At 41.1% G+C, this 19,962-nt stretch overlaps 1 protein-coding gene across 3 annotated transcripts in view; it reads right to left on the bottom strand.

Annotated features, from left to right (window-relative positions):
- The window catches only part of pdss2 (prenyl (decaprenyl) diphosphate synthase, subunit 2), a 52,101-nt gene that overhangs the window by 25,036 nt on the left and 7,103 nt on the right, over positions 1-19,962 (bottom strand). For all 3 annotated transcript variants that reach the window (XM_014192265.2, XM_014192248.2, XM_014192256.2), the window contains exons 2-3: positions 12,140-12,277; positions 2,025-2,223 (exon numbers count right to left, since the gene is read on the bottom strand). In XM_014192265.2, coding sequence (XP_014047740.1) covers positions 2,025-2,223; positions 12,140-12,277 — 337 coding nt within the window. The remainder of the gene's footprint in view (positions 1-2,024; positions 2,224-12,139; positions 12,278-19,962) is intronic.

Below are 19,962 nucleotides of genomic sequence, written 5' to 3'. Positions count from 1 at the left end.
AGTGCACATGGGGACAAAGATTGTACTTTTTGGAGAAATGTCCTCTGGTCTGGTGAAACAAAAATAGAACTGTTTGGCCATAATGACCATCGTTATCTTTGGAGAAAAAAGGGGGAGGCTTGCAAGCCGAAGAACACCATCTCCACCGTGAAGCACGGTTGTGGGGGTGCTTTGTTGCAGGAGGGACTGGTGCACTTCACAAAATAGATGGCATCATGACGGAGGAAAATTGTGGATATATTGAAGAAACATCTCAAGACATCAGTCAGGAAGTTAAAGCTTGGTCGCAAATGGGTCTGCCAAATGGACAATGACCCCAAGCGTACTCCCAAAGTTGTGGCAAAATGGCTTAAGGACAACAAAGTCAAGGTTTTGGAGTGGCCATCACAAAGTCCTGACCTCAATCCTATAGAAAATGTGTGGGCAGAACTGAAAGTGTGTGCGAGCAAGGAGGCCTACAAACCTAACTCAGTTACACCAGATCGGTCAGGAGGAATTGGCCAAAATTCACCCAACTTATTGTGGGAAGCTTATGGAAGGCTACCCAAAACGTTTGACCCAAGTTAAACAATTTAAAGGCAATGCTACCAAATACTAATTGGGTGTATGTAAACTTCTGACACACTGGGAATGTGATGAAAGAAATAAAAGCTTAAATAAAAATCACTCTACTATTTTTCTGACATTTCACATTCTTAAAATAAAGTGTTGATCCTAAGTGACCTAAGACGGAATTTTTACAAGGATTAAATGTCAGGAATTGTGAAAGCCAAATACATTTAAATTCAGGTTAAGGTGTATGTATACTTCCGACTTCAACTATATGTATATATTCCAGGTTATGCCATTGCTCGTTCTGATATTTCTTTATTTTAATTTAGGTATACTGCACTTTGAGCTATAAACATAAGCATTTTGATGCATCTGTGATAACATCTGCTCAATATGTGTATCTGACCCATAACATATGATTTCATCTGAGGGAAAGAGTGGGTACTTGGTAAGAATGAGTAGAAGGCCATACGAGAAAGCAACCTGTTCTACTTACTGTGTATATAGGGGTGCATTATTCCCACCCAAACATATTTTTGACATGCATGTCTGTCCAGCAGGGGGAGCTCTAGAATGTGATGAAATGGTGAAAAGATATTAACACTGCAAAACACATGAAAGTGTAATAAGGTGAAGGTGTAATAATGCCTATGTTTACTGTTCCTGACAACCTGAAAGCTGCCAGATGTATTTGCTGTAATATGCCCAAATGTATTTGAGGGGGGAAAAAGTACTTCTACTATCCCTTTGATCATGATCACCATGACCTGAGGTGGCATTTTAAATGCCCGTTTTTCTATCTGAGCATGAACCATCTGAGCTGATGCAAGGAGGAGAATTTGTTAAGATTGCAAAGCAGAGAGAAAATAGGTTATTTAGATTATTTTGTGCAGCCACATTCTGACAGTTGAGCTTGGTCACAGATTGTCAGCAATGGGTTGCCAGCGTACACACGAAGTGATCTGTGACACCCATGCCTGCACCCAGACACGGACACATGCACGCACAGACACACAAACATAATCTGCAGAAGTGCTTGGTAAGAATGAGTAGAAGGCTGTAAGAGAACGCAACCTCTTCTACGTACTGTGTATATGCGGGTGAATTATTCCCACCCAAACATATTTTTATTTATTTATGTGTGTGAGTAGCTGTCTGCCTGCCAGAGGTCTAAGTGAGAGAATAGATTTGTTGATTCAATCAGTCCACAACAGCCAGGAAAAATTGAGTGGTGTTAAACTCCTCCGCTTAGACGGTTTGTGTTCTCATCAATATCGTTAGCCATACTGCAACGATCTCAACATTGTCAAGTATCATTTCATCTCACTGAAAAACTATTGAGACCTCAGACATGTAAATGCTGAATTCAGATTGCATTTTGGAAGACTCATTTGAAGGCCGAACAAAAAAGCTCCAGGGCAAGAAATCTTTCTATCTCCAACAGAATTTGTTATATGATGACTATTTCATACCTTAGTATTGTTTAGCTGGGCCAGTCCGGTGCAGGCGTTAGCGAGCAAGAAGTCCCCACTGAGAACGGCCATCTTGTTTCCAAACTGCATGTCCTTCAGGGGTCCGTCTGAGTTGGTCCACTCCTTGAGGTTGACAATCCCACGGTGCACCAGGAAAGCCGTGTGGATGAGCTCTGTGATTTCTGCCAGGTTCCGCTGGCTGCAGAGGAGAAAAACACACTTTATGACATCAATAAAACATCCAATTTAACACATACAGTGAGCTCCAAAGGTATTGGACAGTGATACATTTGGTTGTTTTGACTCTGTACTCCAGCAATTTGGATTTAAATATGATATAACGAGGTTAAAAGGATACTTTGGGATTTTGGCAATGAGGCCCTTTATCTACTTCCCTAGTCAGATTAACTAGTGGATACCATTTTTATGTCTCCAGTATGAAGCAAGTTAAAGGTAGTTTCATGAGCCAATACTAACTAGCGTTAAAGCAATGACTGGAAGTCTGTGGGTATCTGCTTTAATTTGAGGGTTTTTTCATCCATATCGGGTGAACCGTTAAGAAATTACAGTACTCTTTGTACATAGTCCCCCCCATTTTAGAGGACCAAAAGTTACAGCCACACAAATATCATACCCCCAAAACATCCTAACCTCTCACCATTACAATAAGACGGGAGGTTAGCATATATATTTGTGCGTCTAACTTTCTCACTCAGGATTATTCAAAATCAGGGTAGCTTCCACATCCATGTAGAAGTGTTTTAGAAACATTATATTCTTATTTACAATAAAAGTGACTACAAAATGACAATACATTATTTACCATGAATTTCTATTGGGCACAAAATAATCTGAAACACAACCAAAACAAACAGCATTCATCCAACCAATTTATAGTCACAAATATTTATGTAGTCATTGCGTGCAATGAATATGGGACCAAATACTAAACCTTTTACTACTTTAATACACATAAGTGAATTTGTTCCAATACTTTTGATCCCCTAAAATGGGCAGGTGGGGCGGACGGACGGACTATGAAAAAGAAAGAAGAAAATGCTGTAATTTCTACATTTCTAAAACTGAGGAGTGGCTGACGGTCTGTACTTTAACCTCAGTCATTGTATCATTTCAAATCCAAAACAACAAAATGTGTCACTTTCCCAATACCTTTGAAGCTCATTCTATTTCACATTCACTTCTACAAAAGCATGTATCAAATGTTAATGCGTTACAATGGTTTAAAGATCAAAAGTGCAAATTATAGGATGTCTAATCAAAAACACAGTTTGACCAATGACTAAATTGTGTAGACAATCCTCTAAGAAAACCAATGGTCCAGACCTCATGTCTCCATCATAATCCGTTCATAAGTTACTGGAATTTTTTCCATTGTAGCATGGCCAGAATTAGGGTGACTAAATCAATGGAGGCCAGACAGGGGGGAAAAAGTGCTAAAAAAAAGAATTAATCAGGAAAATTGCATCGTGTCAGGCTGGATTATGTGCTAGTATTAAGGCTACTGACTACCTGACAGGCTCACTTTCACATTGAACTCGTCATATTTCTTCTCGAATTGGAAGGATATCGATTTTGAGACATGACGTAGCGTTTTAGTATACGATTTGCATATTAATTTAAAATTCCTGTTCATTTTCGAAGATTTCGCACAAAAACAAACTTAACTCTGAAATGTCAACAGAGCACTGAGCGTATAAGAAAGCTTTTTATTTTCAAAGTCTTTCATTTAATTTAGGTCTGTCATGATAATGTTTGTTTTTTCGACCCGCTGATACCACAAAATGTAAAATCCTCAAAAGCGGTTATGAGAAACCTGCACCGCTATATCAACAGCGCTCAGTGGTTATTATCGGATGTATTAGTTTACGAAATCCAACTTTTTGGATATGTTAATGTTATGTTAGAGGAAAACACCACTTAACGATTCCGAACATGAATAATTATAATTTGGATTAAAATGCTATAAAATGTATTTTATAGCATAAGGAAGTGAAATTGCGTCACCAAAGCGCGTTCACACATCCTACAAATGTGACGATTTTTCAGAGATTATTTTTAAATAGATTTTATATAACCTAGAGAAAAAAGTTTACCATTATTGAGAGAAAAAAATAAGCCTTAACTCACTGCTGTTCATGATTACCATAAAAAAGACGATCAACTGGTTTTTGAACTTGGCCTGAGGAAGCCTATAATCAAATGTTGATTCATTCATTGCGGGTGGATAATTACGTCCCTCTCCATATGGGCTGAGCCTGCCAGGGCGAGACAGACAGGGGGATCTGTCTGTGGAGGGAGCCAGGGATGGGTGCGCTGATGGCCACTTAGGACCATCTTTCAGCCGGTGTGAAACAGTCCTGATAAGACATTTCAATTCCAGTCGTCTGTCAATTCTAATTGTTCCTGCCCATACACATATGTGCTTTGTCTAACGGCAGGTAATTGCATGTTCTACAGTTGCTCAGAGAGAGTTGTTATTAAAATGCAATATTGTAATTTATTTCTCTGCTCAATCATATCTATTGTCCCCCTTCTGTGGAGAAAATTTGGCAATGTCTTTCATTTCAATCCCTGACACTGCATTGATGTTATTGTTAACACACACAGGATTCAATTGTGTTGCTGTAGACGTTTTAACAGACAATTCAAGTTAGGGATGAAAATGACAGCCTAAATGTTGAGAACAATTGATCTAATTTAACAAGATGAATTAAGACCTTACATTCAAAATAGGCCTATTTCATTATTGGATTCAACATTCAAAATAGTTTAATAATTTTTATGTTCATACTCCCTACATCAAATAGTAACCTTGGTACAAATATATCAGACAAATACCGAACACATTGTTACAGCAGCAAAAGTGAAAAGCAGGATATTGAGTACATCCTGTACAAACGCAGCTAAATAATAATGTTGGCACTAGGAGCTATTCTGACGATATTCACCACTCCTCCCACCCCACCCTAGGACCCCTACAGAATCCTCGCCCCTTCTCTGCCTTAGATCTACAACTCATGATAAGCAGCGTCTTCGCCAGGAGAGGAAAAAGGGGACTTGTGTATAAATAGCTTCGGCACCCGGTTGCATAGCAACTGATGCCATCTCGCTGAGGCGTTCCCGCCCCCAACACGCCCATTGTCCTGAGTGTTCTGTTCCATTTTCCTCCCTCTACAGGGTCCCCATTACCCTGCAATACAGCTGTGTATCTGGCCTCTCTCAGATTCTGTCTGTCTTTCTCTCTCCATCTCTCTGATTCTGTACAGCTCTGGCCCTCTCTCTGTGTTTAGTTCCCTGGTGAGCCATCAGTATTGGGCACTGGAGTGGGAGACATTTTACAAATGCTGGCTGTCAGAAGGGGGGAGAACATTCCCCTAGAGGTATCAATCAATCCCCCCATCAGTGCTCTGGCCCAGGTGCTAATGAGCCCACACTCTGACAGGGAAGAGTGGGTGAGACAGAAGGAGAGAGAGGAAAAGGGGGGGGTTGTGGTACAGAAAAAGTGAAAGGAGCAAATGAGGTGACCCAGCAGAGATTTCTCTGAGTGTGCGTGTGTGTGGACGTGTCCCCACAAGAATAGTAAACAAAAACTAATTTGACCAACTGGGGACATTTTGTTAGTCCCCACAATGCTATTTCTAGGGGGTTTAGGGTTAAGGTTTGAATTAGTGTTGGGGTTAGGAGCTAGGGTTAGGTTTAGTGTGTGTGTCTACACACATATGATTGTGTATGCAAATGTCAGTGAGTACAATACAATAGTTAGTCATCATGAGTCACGACACATGACAAAGGCACGAGGTCATGAAACTGGATGCAACATCTTGCAGTGACTTAAAAAAATGGATGATGTAGATTTGCTTTTTTTTTAAGAGCCACTACAAGGTTGTGTATACTTTAAGCCAGTAGCTTTAAAAGTAGCACTCAAGAGCCAAAAAAGGTATCTGAAAATTGTGCACGATGTCACATACAGTGCCTTCAGAAAGTATTCACACCCCATGACTTTTTCCAAAAATGTTGATGTTAGAAAGTGTGATTAAAATGGATTTAAGTGTAATTTCTTGTCAATGATCTACACAAAATACTCTAATGTGAAAGTGGAAAAAAATCTAGAAAAATGCATGGAAAATAAAACACTAATATACAATATCTTGATTAGATAATGATTAAAACTGCCGAGTCAATACATGTTAGAATCACCTTTGGCAGCAATTACAGCCGTGAGTCTTTCTGGATAAGTCTATGAGCTTTGCACACCTGGATTGTACAATATTTGCCCAATATTACTTAATTTCAAGCTCTGTCAAGTTGGTTGTTGATCATTGCTAGACAGCCATTTTCAAGTCTTGCTAAAGATTTTCAGGACAATTTAAGTCAAAACTGTAACTAGGCCACTCAGGGACATACACTACCGTTCAAAAGTTTGGGGGTCACTTAGAAATGTCCTTGTTTTTGAAAGAAACACAAATTTTTTGGTCCATTAAAATAACATCAAATTGATCAGATATACAGTGTAGACATTGTTAATGTTGTAAATCACTATTGTAGCTGGAAACAGCAGATTTAAGGAAAATGTCTAGAAACAAATAACTTTCTTCTGAAACTCATCAGTCTATTCTTGTTCTGAGAAATGAAGGCTATTCCATGCGAGAAATTGCCAAGAAACTGAAGATCTCGTACAACGCTGTGTACGACTCCCTTCACAGAACAGCACAAACTGTCTCTAACAAGAATAGAAAGAAGAGTGGGAGGCCCCGGTGCACAACTGAGCAAGAGGACAAGTACATTAGTGTCTAGTTTGAGAAACAGACGCCTCATAAGTCCTCAACTGGCAGCTTCATTAAATAGTACCCACAAAACACCAGTCACAACGTCAACAGTGAAGAGGCGAACCCGGGATGCTGGCCTTCTAGGATGACTTCCTCTGTCCAGTGTCTGTTCTTTTGCCTATCTTTTATTGGACAGCCTGAAATATGGATTTTCCTTTGCAATTCTGCTATGTTTTTTCTCTCTAGGATTTAGCCTGTACTTAGCTCCATTCTGTTTCTTTTTATCCTAAAAAACTCCCTAGTCCTTGCCAATGATAAGCATACCCATAACATGATGCAGCCACCACCATGCTTGAAAATATGTTCTCGGTGATGTGTTAGATATGCCCCAAACATAATGCTTTTTATTCTGGACAAAAAGTTAAATTTTTTGCCATATTTGAAACAGTATGCATGGTTTGGAATATTTTAATTTATTTTCACTCTAACTTATGTTAAATATTGTGGAGAAACTACAATGTTGTTGATCCAGCCTCAGTTATCTCCCATCACAGCCACTAAACTCTGTTTTAAAATCACCATTGGCCTCAGGGTGGAATCCCTTAGTGGTTTCCTTTTTTTCTTTTTTTTTGCAACTGATTTAGGAAGGGTGCCTATATCTTTGTAGTGACAGGGTGTATTGATATATCATCCAAAGTGAATTAATAACTGCATCATGCTCAAAGGGATATTCAATGTCTGCTTTTTTATTTGTTTTACCCATCTATCAATAGGTTCCCTTCTTTGCGAACCAATGGAAAACCTCCCTGGTTTTTGTGGTTGAATCTGTGCTTGAAATTCACTGCTCAACTGAGGGAGCTTACAGATAATTGTATGTGTGGGGTACAGATATGAGGTAGTCATTTAAAAATCATGTTAAACAATTATTGCACACAGAGTCCATGCAACTTATGTGACTTGTTGACCACACTTATTTAGGCTCGCCATAACAAAAGGGTTGAATACTTATTGACTCAAGACATTTCATCTTTTCATTTTGTGAAACACATTTCAGCCAAAAAATATTTATCATCAAATGACAACAGACAGATGTGCCACACAAGTTCATTTGTATTTTTGTAAAAACAATGCATGGCAATTATAATAATAATGTTAATCATAGAAAGAATGTAGCCAGCTACACTTCCAAATGTTAATCTTCCATTTTAATGGAGAAAACCCTTTTTTTGTAAAAGCAGTTTTTCCTTTTCTGCATGGAAAAAAAGCAGAATCCTGGGTTAACATGACCCCTGGACTAAAATAATTTGTTATTTAACAAAATGCTTCATTAGATTGTAACTTCCCTACAGTAGCTACCAGCTGACAGCGAACATACACTCCTCTGTATTTATTTGGAAAGTGTAGCTAAAACGTTTAATTTGGCTCTATACTCACTTTGGATTTGAAATAAAATGTTTCATCTGAGGCAACAGTACAGAATGTGACCTTTTTATTTGAGGGTATTTTCATACAACTTTGTTTTACCGTTTAGAAATGAAAGCACTTTGTATCTATAAATCATTTAATGTACATTTATACAATGGAAAATTATACTTATGTTTGCATCAAATACCCTATTTCCTTGGAAGATGAGTATTGGTTATATATAGCATATGGTAACATTACGTTAATGATTATCACTGGCAATCAACAGTTGATGTTGCCCAGATTACCCCATATCATGGAATACGTGTGTGAACGTTTATAAAGACAAAAGGCGGACACATGTAATTATTTGATTTTGATGGATGGATGACATAAAAAGTTAGGTCGATATTTTCTTATCTAAAAAGTGGGTGAACGTTTGATTCACTATACATTTCTCGAGCGCGTAAAAAGTTAGTGTTGTGCCAAAAGGATAAAGATGGACTCGCGCCTGTTAAAAGCCTTATTAAGCCTACTGCGCAATTTATATTCGAAAATTAAAAAAAAAAAAACACGCCAGCGAAACAATTTAAAAGATAAACGGTTGTGAGCAGAGTGTTTCTGATCGTGTTGACAATACATTTGTGTCCCTCCATTTATTATGATATGTTACGTATTCATTTGTGGATGTCCACTATCCATTTCGTATGATTGATGTGTTACGTCGTCCAATTCGCATGATTTGTTACGAATTCCAATGCGTACAATACAGTATGTTAAGAATTTGTAAGTGCAGTTTCACAATGAAAGGGACGAGCGCGCAACTCACAATCACTAAATATTTTAAACCAAGGATACGATTAGAGTTCTCCCGCCCGCCTGCCCCTCCAGAAACCACTTTCTCAAAACTAAGGATTCGAATCACGTTGTTATTTTACACACACGTTCAAGTTACTCTCTTTACTCTGTGCTTTACTCATCCTTTTCTGAACCGCTCAACCAATTTGAACGACATTATGATGTAGCCTATGTCTTTGCATCATACTGTACCAGTAAAAAGTTTGGAGACACCTACTCATTTCAGGATTTCTTTATTTTTACTAATTTATAAATTGTTGAATAATAGTGAAGACATCAAAACATATGGAAAGTGTTAAATCAAAATATATTTTATATTTGATATTATTCAAAGTTGCCACCCTTTGCCTTGATGACAGCTTTGCACACTCTTGGTATTCTCTCAACCAGCTTCATGAGGTAGTCACCTGGAATGCATTTCAAATAACAGGTGTGCCTCATTAAAAGTTAATTTGTGGGATTTATTGTTCTTAATCTGTTTGAGCCAATCAGTTGTGTTGTGAAAAGGTAGGGGTGGTATACAGAAGATAAGAAGGACTATTTGGTAAACGACCAAGTCTATATTATAGCAAGAACAGCTCAAATAAGCAAAGGGAAATGACAGTTTATCATTACTCTAAGACATGAAGGTCAGTCAATCCAGAACATTTCAAGAACTTTGAAAGTTTCTTCAAGTGCAGTCGCAAAAACCATCAAGCGCTATGATGAAACTGGCTCTCATGAGACAAGAAAGGAAGACCCAGAGTTACCTCTGCTGCAGAGGATACGTTCATATTGCAGTCCAAATGAATGCGTCATAGCGTTCAAGTAACAGACATCTCAACATCAACTGTTCAGAGACTGCGTGAATCAGGCCTTCATGGTCGAATTGCTGCAAAGAAACCACTACTAAAGGACACCAATAAGAAGAAGAGACTTGCTTGTGCCAAGAAACATGAGCAATGGACATTAGACCGGTGGAAATCTGTCCTTTGGTCTGATGAGTCCAAATTTGAGATTTTTGGTTCCAACTGCCATGTCTTTGTGAGACGCAGAGTAGGTGAACGGATGATCTGTGATAGGAGGTGTGATAGTATGGGGGTGCTTTTCTGGTGACACTGTCAGTGATTTATTTAGAATTCAAGGCACACTTAACCAGCATGGCTACCACAGCATTCTGCAGCGATACGCCATCCCATCTGGTTTGCACTTAGTGGGACTATCATTTGTTTTTCAACAAGACAATGACCCAACACACTTCCAGGCTGTGTAAGGGCTATTTGACCAAGGAGAGTGATAAAGTGCTGCATCAGATGACCTGGCCTCCACAATCAATCCAACCCAATTGAGATGGTTTGGGATGAGTTGGACCGCAGAGTGAAGGAAAAGCAGCCAACAAGAGCTCAGCATATGTGGGAACTCCTTCAAGACTGTTGGAAAAGCATTCCTCATGAAGCTGGTTGAGAATGCCAAAAGTGTGCGAAGCTGTCATCAAGGCAAAGGGTGGCTACTTTGAAGAAACTCAAATATATTTTGATTTGTTTAACACTTTTGGTTTACACATAATTCCATGTGTTATTTCATAGTTTTGATGTCTTCACTATTATTCTACAATGTAGAAAATAATAAAAAATAAAAAAATTGAACTCTTGAATGAGTAGGTGCGTCTAAACTTTTGACTGGTACTGTATTTCTGAACAGCTAAAATAAAAACTTGGTGGGGATTTGAACGAACCTTCCCAAAAATATATATGAAGGCTATCTGTATTTTGCAATAGATTGCATTGGGGCAAAACTATCAGCGTTTTATGTGATGTAATCTTTATAGTTATGCTGCCAGAGTTGCTGAAATAAGAACTCTGTCTCCCAATAGCCAATGGTTGCCCATTAAATGACTCTCCGTGTCTTGCTTGTTGATATACTTTGTATATAGCTTGCCTAAATAGCTGCATGTAGGCTAACTCCCCTTCTGAAAAAATTACATGAAATCTCTAGACTGCCTGTTGTGTCATGCTTGCGCTCCCGAGTGGCGCAGCGGTCTAAGGAACTGCATCTGAGTGCTAGAGGTGTCACTACAGACACTCTGGATCGATTTCAGGCTGTATCACATCCGGCCGTGATTGGGAGTCCATAGGGTGGCGCGGGTTTGGCCGGTGTAGGCCGTCATTGTAAATAAGAATTTGTTCTTAACTGACTTGCCTTGTTAAAATACATTTTTTTATAAAATGTTTGATTTGATCACTGTTACAACAGACAAAGAACTACGTTTCTTCGAACAAGCGGCAGCGGAGTGAAGGAGTGAGCGAGCACAGCTGAAAGGACTGAAGGAGGAAGCGCGCAGCAGATCCTGCACATGTGCAGAAATCTCTATCTTTAGTCCAAAACTTCCAGGTTCCAGAAAATCAGGAACCGCAGCCACTCCAAATATTTTATGCATTCAATGTACTGCTAGGTTTTCTCCGCCAGGAAAAGATAAATGGTGTACTATGCATGTATGAACCCGACATTGCCATGTCGAGTCCAAAACAGAAGATTTAAAAAATACACGAGTAGTTTTCAAGATACCGTTCATTCTCTTTAATCTGAATAGTTGGTCATGTCAATAGCTGGTGCCTTAATCTTACCAAATTATTAACCATGGACAAGTCAGACTGTAAGCATATTAATTTCTGCCACCCCACAATATCCCCTCCACATGCCCTGCTTGACAGACTCCCTCACTGATCCTATAGTAGAGGCAGTGCTGCTTGCCAGCTAGGAGAAAAGGGCCATTCAGACACCCAGCGCATCACCTGCCAAACACAACAGCGACTTCTGGTAACCACTTGGCAAGGTTGTAGAGTGATCTTCACACAGAATTCCCTCTTCTGGGCAACATTCTGTGTATGTGCGGTGTGCTTGTGTGAGTGAATGTCGTCATCAGAAAAAAGGACATAAATTGGAGCTGGTGTGTGTGGGTGCTGTCAGATCAGGAGCAATGACAAGTATTTTCCTGTCTTTTCACCAAGTCAGTGGTAATAAAGGAAATGAGTTAAGGAAAGGAAGATATAGGAATGTGAAGACAAAGCCCCAGAGAGGCGTGTTTACCTGGGGTAGATGCCACTGACCATATCCTGGGGGAAGACGTCTGAGGCTTTGTGCTGGCCGGGACCGGCTGCCTTGGACATCAGTAGGACAACCAGGCCCCTCATCTGAAGGTTGTTTCTACTGTCATACACGAAGCCCCTGAGAAGAGGGACAAGCATCACTGACATATTTATTGTTGGGTAAGGGTTTATAAATGTGGGAATACTCTGTTTCATACACAGAAAATCCATAAAACAGGCAGCCCTCGTGCCACATCTTGAATTTTAATAAATTGGCCATTTCATGTAGGATATTTGTTAGTTCCCACACATTTAAAGAAATGTCCTTCAGGAGTAAGAAAAAAAACTAACATTCATAAATCCATTCTGACAAGCAGGGAATTGACTTGGGATGGCAGGCTAAGCAAGCAACCTCTTAACAATGACACAGAAAATGGCCAGTAATTGTATGGAAATGAGATGTGGTGTGACTATGCTAATGAGGCTGTGTGTAGCTTTCACCACCTCTCTCCAGGGGTGCCCCAAAAATCCCTTTATTCCCTCTCACTCACATCGTCGCTACGCAAACAAAATGGCTAATTGCTGCTTCATGGGGGTGACGCATAGAGAAAGGTCAACACACTCATGAAGACAACTGCTTTTCGAGATCATCATTAATTCAGCTGCATTGCCAAAGATTATTTGGGCTACATCACTGTGGCATATGGGCGGCAGCGTAGCCTAGTGGTTAGAGCGTTGGACTAGTAACCGAAAGGTTGCAAGTTCGAATCCCCGAGCTGACAAGGAATCCCCAAGCTGCCCCTGAACAAGGGTTAACGCAGTGTTCCTAGGACGTCATTGAAAATAAGAATTTCTTCTTAACTTACTTTCCTAGTTAAATAAAGGTAAAATAAATAAAAATTGCAAATAGTGGAAGGGCTTTTTATTCATTCAAGAGCTCTGAGTTAGATAAACATTTTCAGTAGCTGACAAACCTTTTTTAATTGCTAGGGGAAAGTGTCCACCTGAGAGCACAGCTATGGGGAGGTGAGGGAAGAACTTGATTTGCTATTTGTGAAAATTTATAATCATTGAATGGACCTTGGAATATTGCTCCACTACTCCATTTTTGTTGGTGGACCCCAGTCTTTGATGGAAACAAATATATAGCTTTAAATAAGCAAGCTTCGACGTTATTTACAAAATAGACTCCAAACCTCTACTCAGCAAATTGGATGTAGTCTATCACAGTGCCATCCATTTTGTCACTGAAGCCCCATACACTACCCACCACTGCGACCTGTATGCTCTCGTTGGCTGGCCCTCACTACACATTGGGGTGGCAGGTAGCCTAGTGGTTAAAGCGTTGGACTAGTAACCAAAAGGTTGCAAGTTCGAATCCCTGAGCTGACAAGGTAAAAATCTCTCGTTCTGCCCCTGAACAAGGCAGTTAACCCACTGTTCCTAGGCCGTCATTGAAAATAAGAATTTGTTCTTAACTGACTTGCCTAGAAAGATAAAAGAGACTAATGATTCATTAAAGATCAAACCATATTGATCAGCGGTGGCACAACATGCAGAGCTGCAAGTCTAGCACTGGTCTTGCCACTCTGGAGATAAAATATCTGTACTCTCGTGGGAGCGCTTAGACAGAGCACATCTAATCCTGTCCCCAGGGTGCCCCCTGTGCCATGAATCACACTCTCGTTAGAGCCCCGAGTAGACACTGAGCACCGCCCACTCTGCTCGAGCCCAGACACCAGCGTCCACAAGACAGTCTCCCTCCCCCTGACCCAGCCCTGCACCACAGGGAGGGGAGAGGGAGCGAGGCAGAGGAGGGGAAGAAAGAGACAGACAGAAAATGAAGGGAGAGTAAAAGGCAGAGGAAGAAGGGAGAGAGAGACAGCAGGGAGAGGGGAATGGAGAGAAATAAAAAAAGGGAGATGATAGGAGATACAGTAAGTGCAATAGATAAGCGAGGAAAGTGACAAGTCTAATTAGATCTGTTAAATCCAATGGACCCTAACGAAAACCATCACATGAAATAATGTAAGTTGTGGTCTGATACTTTCCAGTGTTCGTAATGGTAACAAAAAGAACAGCATGTAGCCTAGGTGAACCACAAAACTTTTACCAGGTTTCTAAAATACCTACTACATCAGATTGAGTTTTTAATAGTCCCATGTACAGGGTTTCAGGTGTAATTGCAGAGTACAGTGAACATTGTAGGCCCCGAGCTTCAACATGCAGGAGTAAGTGAAATAAAACAATGAAAATGGTAATAAAAAAAACTACAATATAAATAGCACTATACACACACACGTCATAACAACTGTAGCAGTGATGAATAAATAAAATGTCCATTGGGGTGGAGGCAGAGTAAAGATTGTTGAAGGGGTGGAATGACCATAGGGGGAGCAGCATGACCATTGAGGGGGTGGGGGACCAAGTGAAATAAAAACAAAAATTATTTTACTTTTTTTTTTTTTTACTCTAATATACATATTAACAACAGTGATGAATGTCGTTGAGGTGGGAGCAGAGTAAAAGTCAGTTTGGGGGGGGGGGGAAGGTAGCTGACTAGTGTTGGCTATTCAGCAGCTTGATGGTAGAAACTATAAGTCTTCCAGTTTTTGTCATGATGCTCCTGTACTGCCTGCGTCTGATCGATTGAAGCGGGGAGAACAGGGCATGGTTTGGGTGGCTGTGGTCCCTGATGATCTTCTTGGCCTTCCTGCGACACCTGGTGTTGATGGGGGCGTGTCCAGCCTGGATCCTCCTGAAGTCCACAATCGGCTCCTTTGTTTAGCTGACATTGAGGGAGAGGTTGTTTACCTGGCACCACGCCGTCTGAGTGCCTACCTCCTCTCTGTAGGCCGCCTCATCGTTGTTGGTAATCAGGCCTACTACTGTCAGCGAACTTCATGATGGAGTTGGAACTGTGTGAGGCCACGCAGTCGTGGGTATACAGGGAATACAGGAAGCGACTGAGGATGCACAATTGTGGGGCCCCCCGTGTTGAGAATCTGTGCTGAGGTGGTAATGTTGCCTACCTTCACCCCATGGGGGCGGCCCGTCAGGAAGTCCAGGACCCAGTTGCATAGGGAGGAGTTCAGACCCAGGGCTGTGAGCTTTGTAAAGAGCTTATAGGGCACTAAGGTATTGAAGGCCGAGATGTAGTCAATGAACAGCATCCTCACAAATGCATTCCTTTTGTCCAGGTGGGTAGGGGCAGTGTGCAGTGCAATGACGATTGTGTCGTCCGTGGATCTGTCAAGGCGGTAGGCAAATTGGAGGGTTGAGTGCATTGGCGAGAGAGGTGGTGATGGTCTTTGGTCTTTGACTAGCCTTTCGAAGCACTTTATGTAACCAAAAAATATGTATTCAAAGGTAAAAACTGACATTACGAGGGGTGAAATTACACTGGAATTCCTATAGCTTTCAATTAAACAACAGCAACCACACCAAAAATGTTGTCTGCCTATGGCGAGACTGGACAAGTCTGCAGCCTGAAGATGACAAATGATTAATATGCATGCCAGTCTCTACACCATGGCACATCAATCAATCATAATCACCCTCCTGCAAAGGGGTGGGGATTGGATGAGTGCTGGGAGAGAGGGAAAGAGGGAGAGAGATGGGTCAATGTCATTTTAATGGGTAGGACTACATGTTAGCCACCATTTATTACAGTGCTCTCTAAATCTTATCTACCGGTCCTCTACCTAGACCTGCATAATCATTCAAATATATTGCATGTAGGCCTAGTTAGACAATTTTGGGGTAAAGCAGCAATAACCATTTCTTAAGTGAGTGCACAACCACTGAAGCCTTAAGCACTTAAAAGGAACATTTGGATAAACTCTTAGTGTACAAAATAGGATTTGACATCTACCTCTAAATATTTCCTAAAACCCTAAATGTGACACACAAAAAAGCAGGACAAAACTCAGTCAAAAAGAATGGAAGCCACCTGAAGAGAAAAGTCAAACTGTGTCAAGGTCTTTCCCTGCTACAAAGTGAAAGGTCCTTTTTCCTGCATGGCCACACTAACTCCAGACTTTGGGCAAAGTTAGCTGAGCTGCATTTTTTTGAATGAAAGGAAACGGAAAACCGAAACACAACTCCACAAGGGTCTGCCTGTCTGCTATTGTGGATATTTTTATCTGCGCCGCGTCTTGGGCGGAGACACAGTAGGAAATAGGAACCAGCCAACCCAAGCTGACAGTGAGGAGTCAGACTGTCAGAGGTCCACTTCGCCCCCGCACTACAACACCCAAATGGATTGTCATATCAGATTTAGGTGTATAGGTTATTACACCCTTGAGCTACAGTTTCCAACACACTCGTCTGCAATGGCGGGATTGGATTCCAGCACTATCATTCCATGTCCCTTTCTTTATTTCTTTCAGTGAGGAGCCATTCATCCCCAGTGAAGAGAGATGGCACTGGAGGGTAAACTAACTACAGTGCATTCGGAAAGTATTCAGACCCCTTTATCCACATTTTGTTACATTACAGACTTATATGAAAATGTATAAAATATTTTCATCAATCCTAAACACAATACCTCATATTGACTAAGAGAGAACAGGTTTAGACATTTTTGCAAATGTATTAAAAATAAAACAGAAATACCTTATTTACATAAGTATTCAGACCATTTGCTATGAGACTCGAAATTTAGCTCAGGTGCATTCCGTTTCCATTGATCATCCTTGAGATGTTTCTACAACTTGATAGAGTCCACTTGTGGTAAACTCAATTGATTGAACATGATTTGGAAAGGCACACACCTGTCTATATAAGGTCCCACAGTTGAAAACAAATCAAGCCATGAGGTCGAGGGAGTTGTCTGTAGAGCGACGAGACAGGATTGGGTCGAGGCACAGATCTTGGGAATGGTACAAAAACATTTCCGCAGCATTGAAGGTCCCCAAGAGCACAGTGGCCTCCATCCTTCTTAAATGGAAGAAGTTTGGAACCACCAAGGCTCTTCTTATAGCTGGCCGCCTGGCCAAACTGAGCAATCAGGGGAAAAGGGCCTTGGTCAGGGAGGTGACCAAGAACCCGATGGTCACTCTGACAGAGCTCCAAGGCTCCTTTGTGGAGATGGGAGAACCTTCCAGAAGGTCAACCATCACTGCAACTCTCCACCAATCAGGCCTTTATGGTAGAGTAGCCAGACGGAAGCCACTCAGTAAAAAGCACGACAGTCCACTTGGAGTTTGCCAAAAGGCACCTAAAGATTCTCTGGTCTGATGAAACCAAGATTGAACTCTTTGGCCTGAATGCCAAGTGTCACATCTAGAGGAAACCTGGCACCATCTCCACGGTGAAGCATGGTGGCAGCATCATTCTAAGGTGATGTTTTTCAGAGGCAGGGACTGAGAGACTAGTCAGGATCGAGGAAAAGATGAACCAAGCAAAGTACAGAGAGAACCGTGATGAAAAGCTGATCCAGAGCGCTCAGGACCTCAGACTGGGGTGAAGGTTCACCTTCCAACAGAACAACGACCCTAAGCACACAGTCAAGACAACGCAGGAGTGGCTTCGGGTCAAGTCTCTCAATGTCCTTGACCTTGAGTGGCCCAGCCAGAGGCCGGACTTGAACACGATCGAACATCTCTGGAGAGACCCGAAAATAGCTGTGCAGCTGTGCTCCACATCCAACCTGACAGCGCTTGAGAGGATCTGCAGGGAAGAATGGGAGAAACTCCCCAAATACAAGTGTGCCAAGCTTGAGGCATCATACCTAAGGAGAATCTAGGCTGTAATCGCTGCCAAAAGGTGCTTCAACAAAGTCTGAATTCTTATGTAAATGTGATATTTCCGTTTTTTTGATTTATAAATTAGCAAACATTTCTAAAAACCTTTTTTGCTTTGTCATTATGGGGTAGTATGTGTAGATTGATTGGGGGGAATTATAATACATTTTATAATAAGGCTGTAAGCCAAGGGGTCTGAATACTTTCCGAATGCACTCTATCTAGCTGATAGTTTAGTGAGGTAAAAAATAAGACGTATTGCAGGGGAATATCTTTGTTGAAGTGGTGGGAGGGTAAATGCTTAAGGGGTAATTTGGTCAAATTCAGCTACGAGGCTTTGTAATGAATCACTTTCAACTAAGTGATAGGCGTACTATAAAATCAAAGTTCTAACCTCTAACAGAGGTCAAATGTTAGATCAGTTAATTTCACTCTGTCAATGTCACACACTCATTTGGGGTTGATCATTTAACATAATCCAAACAGCACAGATTCCATGGGACTTTTCATTTAAATTAGACATGGAATAATAAAACGAGAAGTTTATTTTGTTTCACCTTTTAGTAGACTACAATTCACTTAAGGAAAATCACCAAAATTGGCTTTCTTTTAGTTGTCATTCCGTGATCCACAATGCATCATTGCGTCTTTTTATTCTATTTAAATCCTCCATTTGATTTACTGTAGGCTGTTTTTATAAGCAACTTAGCCAATATGTTTTGTTATGTTCACATTTAATTTCAGGCTATTTTTTTTGCTTTGTTACATTTACTGGATGACACTATTTGTCAGAGGAGGTCACTCTAGTCTACACATAACTTTGCACCCAATACCAGCAGGCACTGTACGAGGAGAGGAGACTATTTAAATTGCCAGTACAAGCCACAAGGGGGTAGCCACTGTACCCAGCTCACTCTTCTACAGCTCAGAGAAACAAGACACACCAGCATCTTACTCTGGGAGCAGTAAAAGCAACCATGAAATAAAATAAGAAATTCAAACTTTTCTGAGACATTAGGATGGTTAATTATGGGGCTTTGCCTGTGACAACCATCCAGTCAATCACACTTGCTCTCAATGCCAGCATCTTTGCCACACTTAGCCTATAGCCTAGACCCCTCAAACTTAGCTCTAGACCTCGAAGACAGTTCCACTGCATTTTTTTATTGTTCCCCTCTAATCAGTGACTGATTTAGACCTGGGACACAAGGTGGCTGCAATTAATTATCAGGTAGAACAGAGAAACAGCAGGCTCCGGACCTTGAAGGGTAAGAACGGAATACCCCTGGCGTAGACTGTACTGAGGCGCCAGAAACAATGGGTTTTCTAATGAAATGTAATTATGATAAATTAAAAGGAATTGTCAACTCAAAATACAACCTAACATGACAGAGTAGGTGCACCAAATATAGGATCATGGATTGGTCCTCTCAGGTGCTCTGCAAGCAAGAATGTTAAATAAAATTATATTTGAACTTACACTCTGCCCGATTGTCCGTAGTGTTGGTCCTTCAGCTGCTCAAAATGTAAACAAAACCATGTAAACACCTGTAAGACTTCGGTTAGTATGCATGACACACTGCTCGCTTAACCCGGAAGCCAGCCGCACCAATGTATCATAGGAAACCGTCCAGCTGGTGACCGAGTCATCTTGCATGCGCCCAGCCCGCCTCAAGGAGTCGCTAGAGCGCGATGGGACAAGGAAATCCCGGCCGGCCAAACCCTCCCCTAACCCAGACGACGCTGGGCCAATTGTGTGTGGCTGTGCCACAGCCTGGGATCGAACCCGGGTCTGTAGTGACACCTCAAGCGCTGTGATGCAGTGCCTTAGACAGCTGTGCCACTCGGGAGGCCCATAGACCCACTTTCTGAAGTAGGTTTAATAATACTTTCCTGTGGATATTTTCTCTCAGATTTCGACCAGAGATGGACCACCAACACCACAGACAATCGGCAGAGTAAGTTTAAATATAATTGTATTCAACATTCGTGACAGACAAGGGACATTTAGCATTTTTCTATGTAAATGTGCATGGCATTGTCTACATAATTCATCGCCACATTTCGTAACTAACTG

Source organism: Salmo salar, chromosome ssa01, assembly GCF_905237065.1.
Source record: "Salmo salar chromosome ssa01, Ssal_v3.1, whole genome shotgun sequence".
In the NCBI taxonomy this organism is placed as follows: domain Eukaryota; kingdom Metazoa; phylum Chordata; class Actinopteri; order Salmoniformes; family Salmonidae; genus Salmo; species Salmo salar.
Note: the sequence above shows the minus strand (reverse complement) of the source record. Positions and strands in the feature narration are given on the sequence as shown.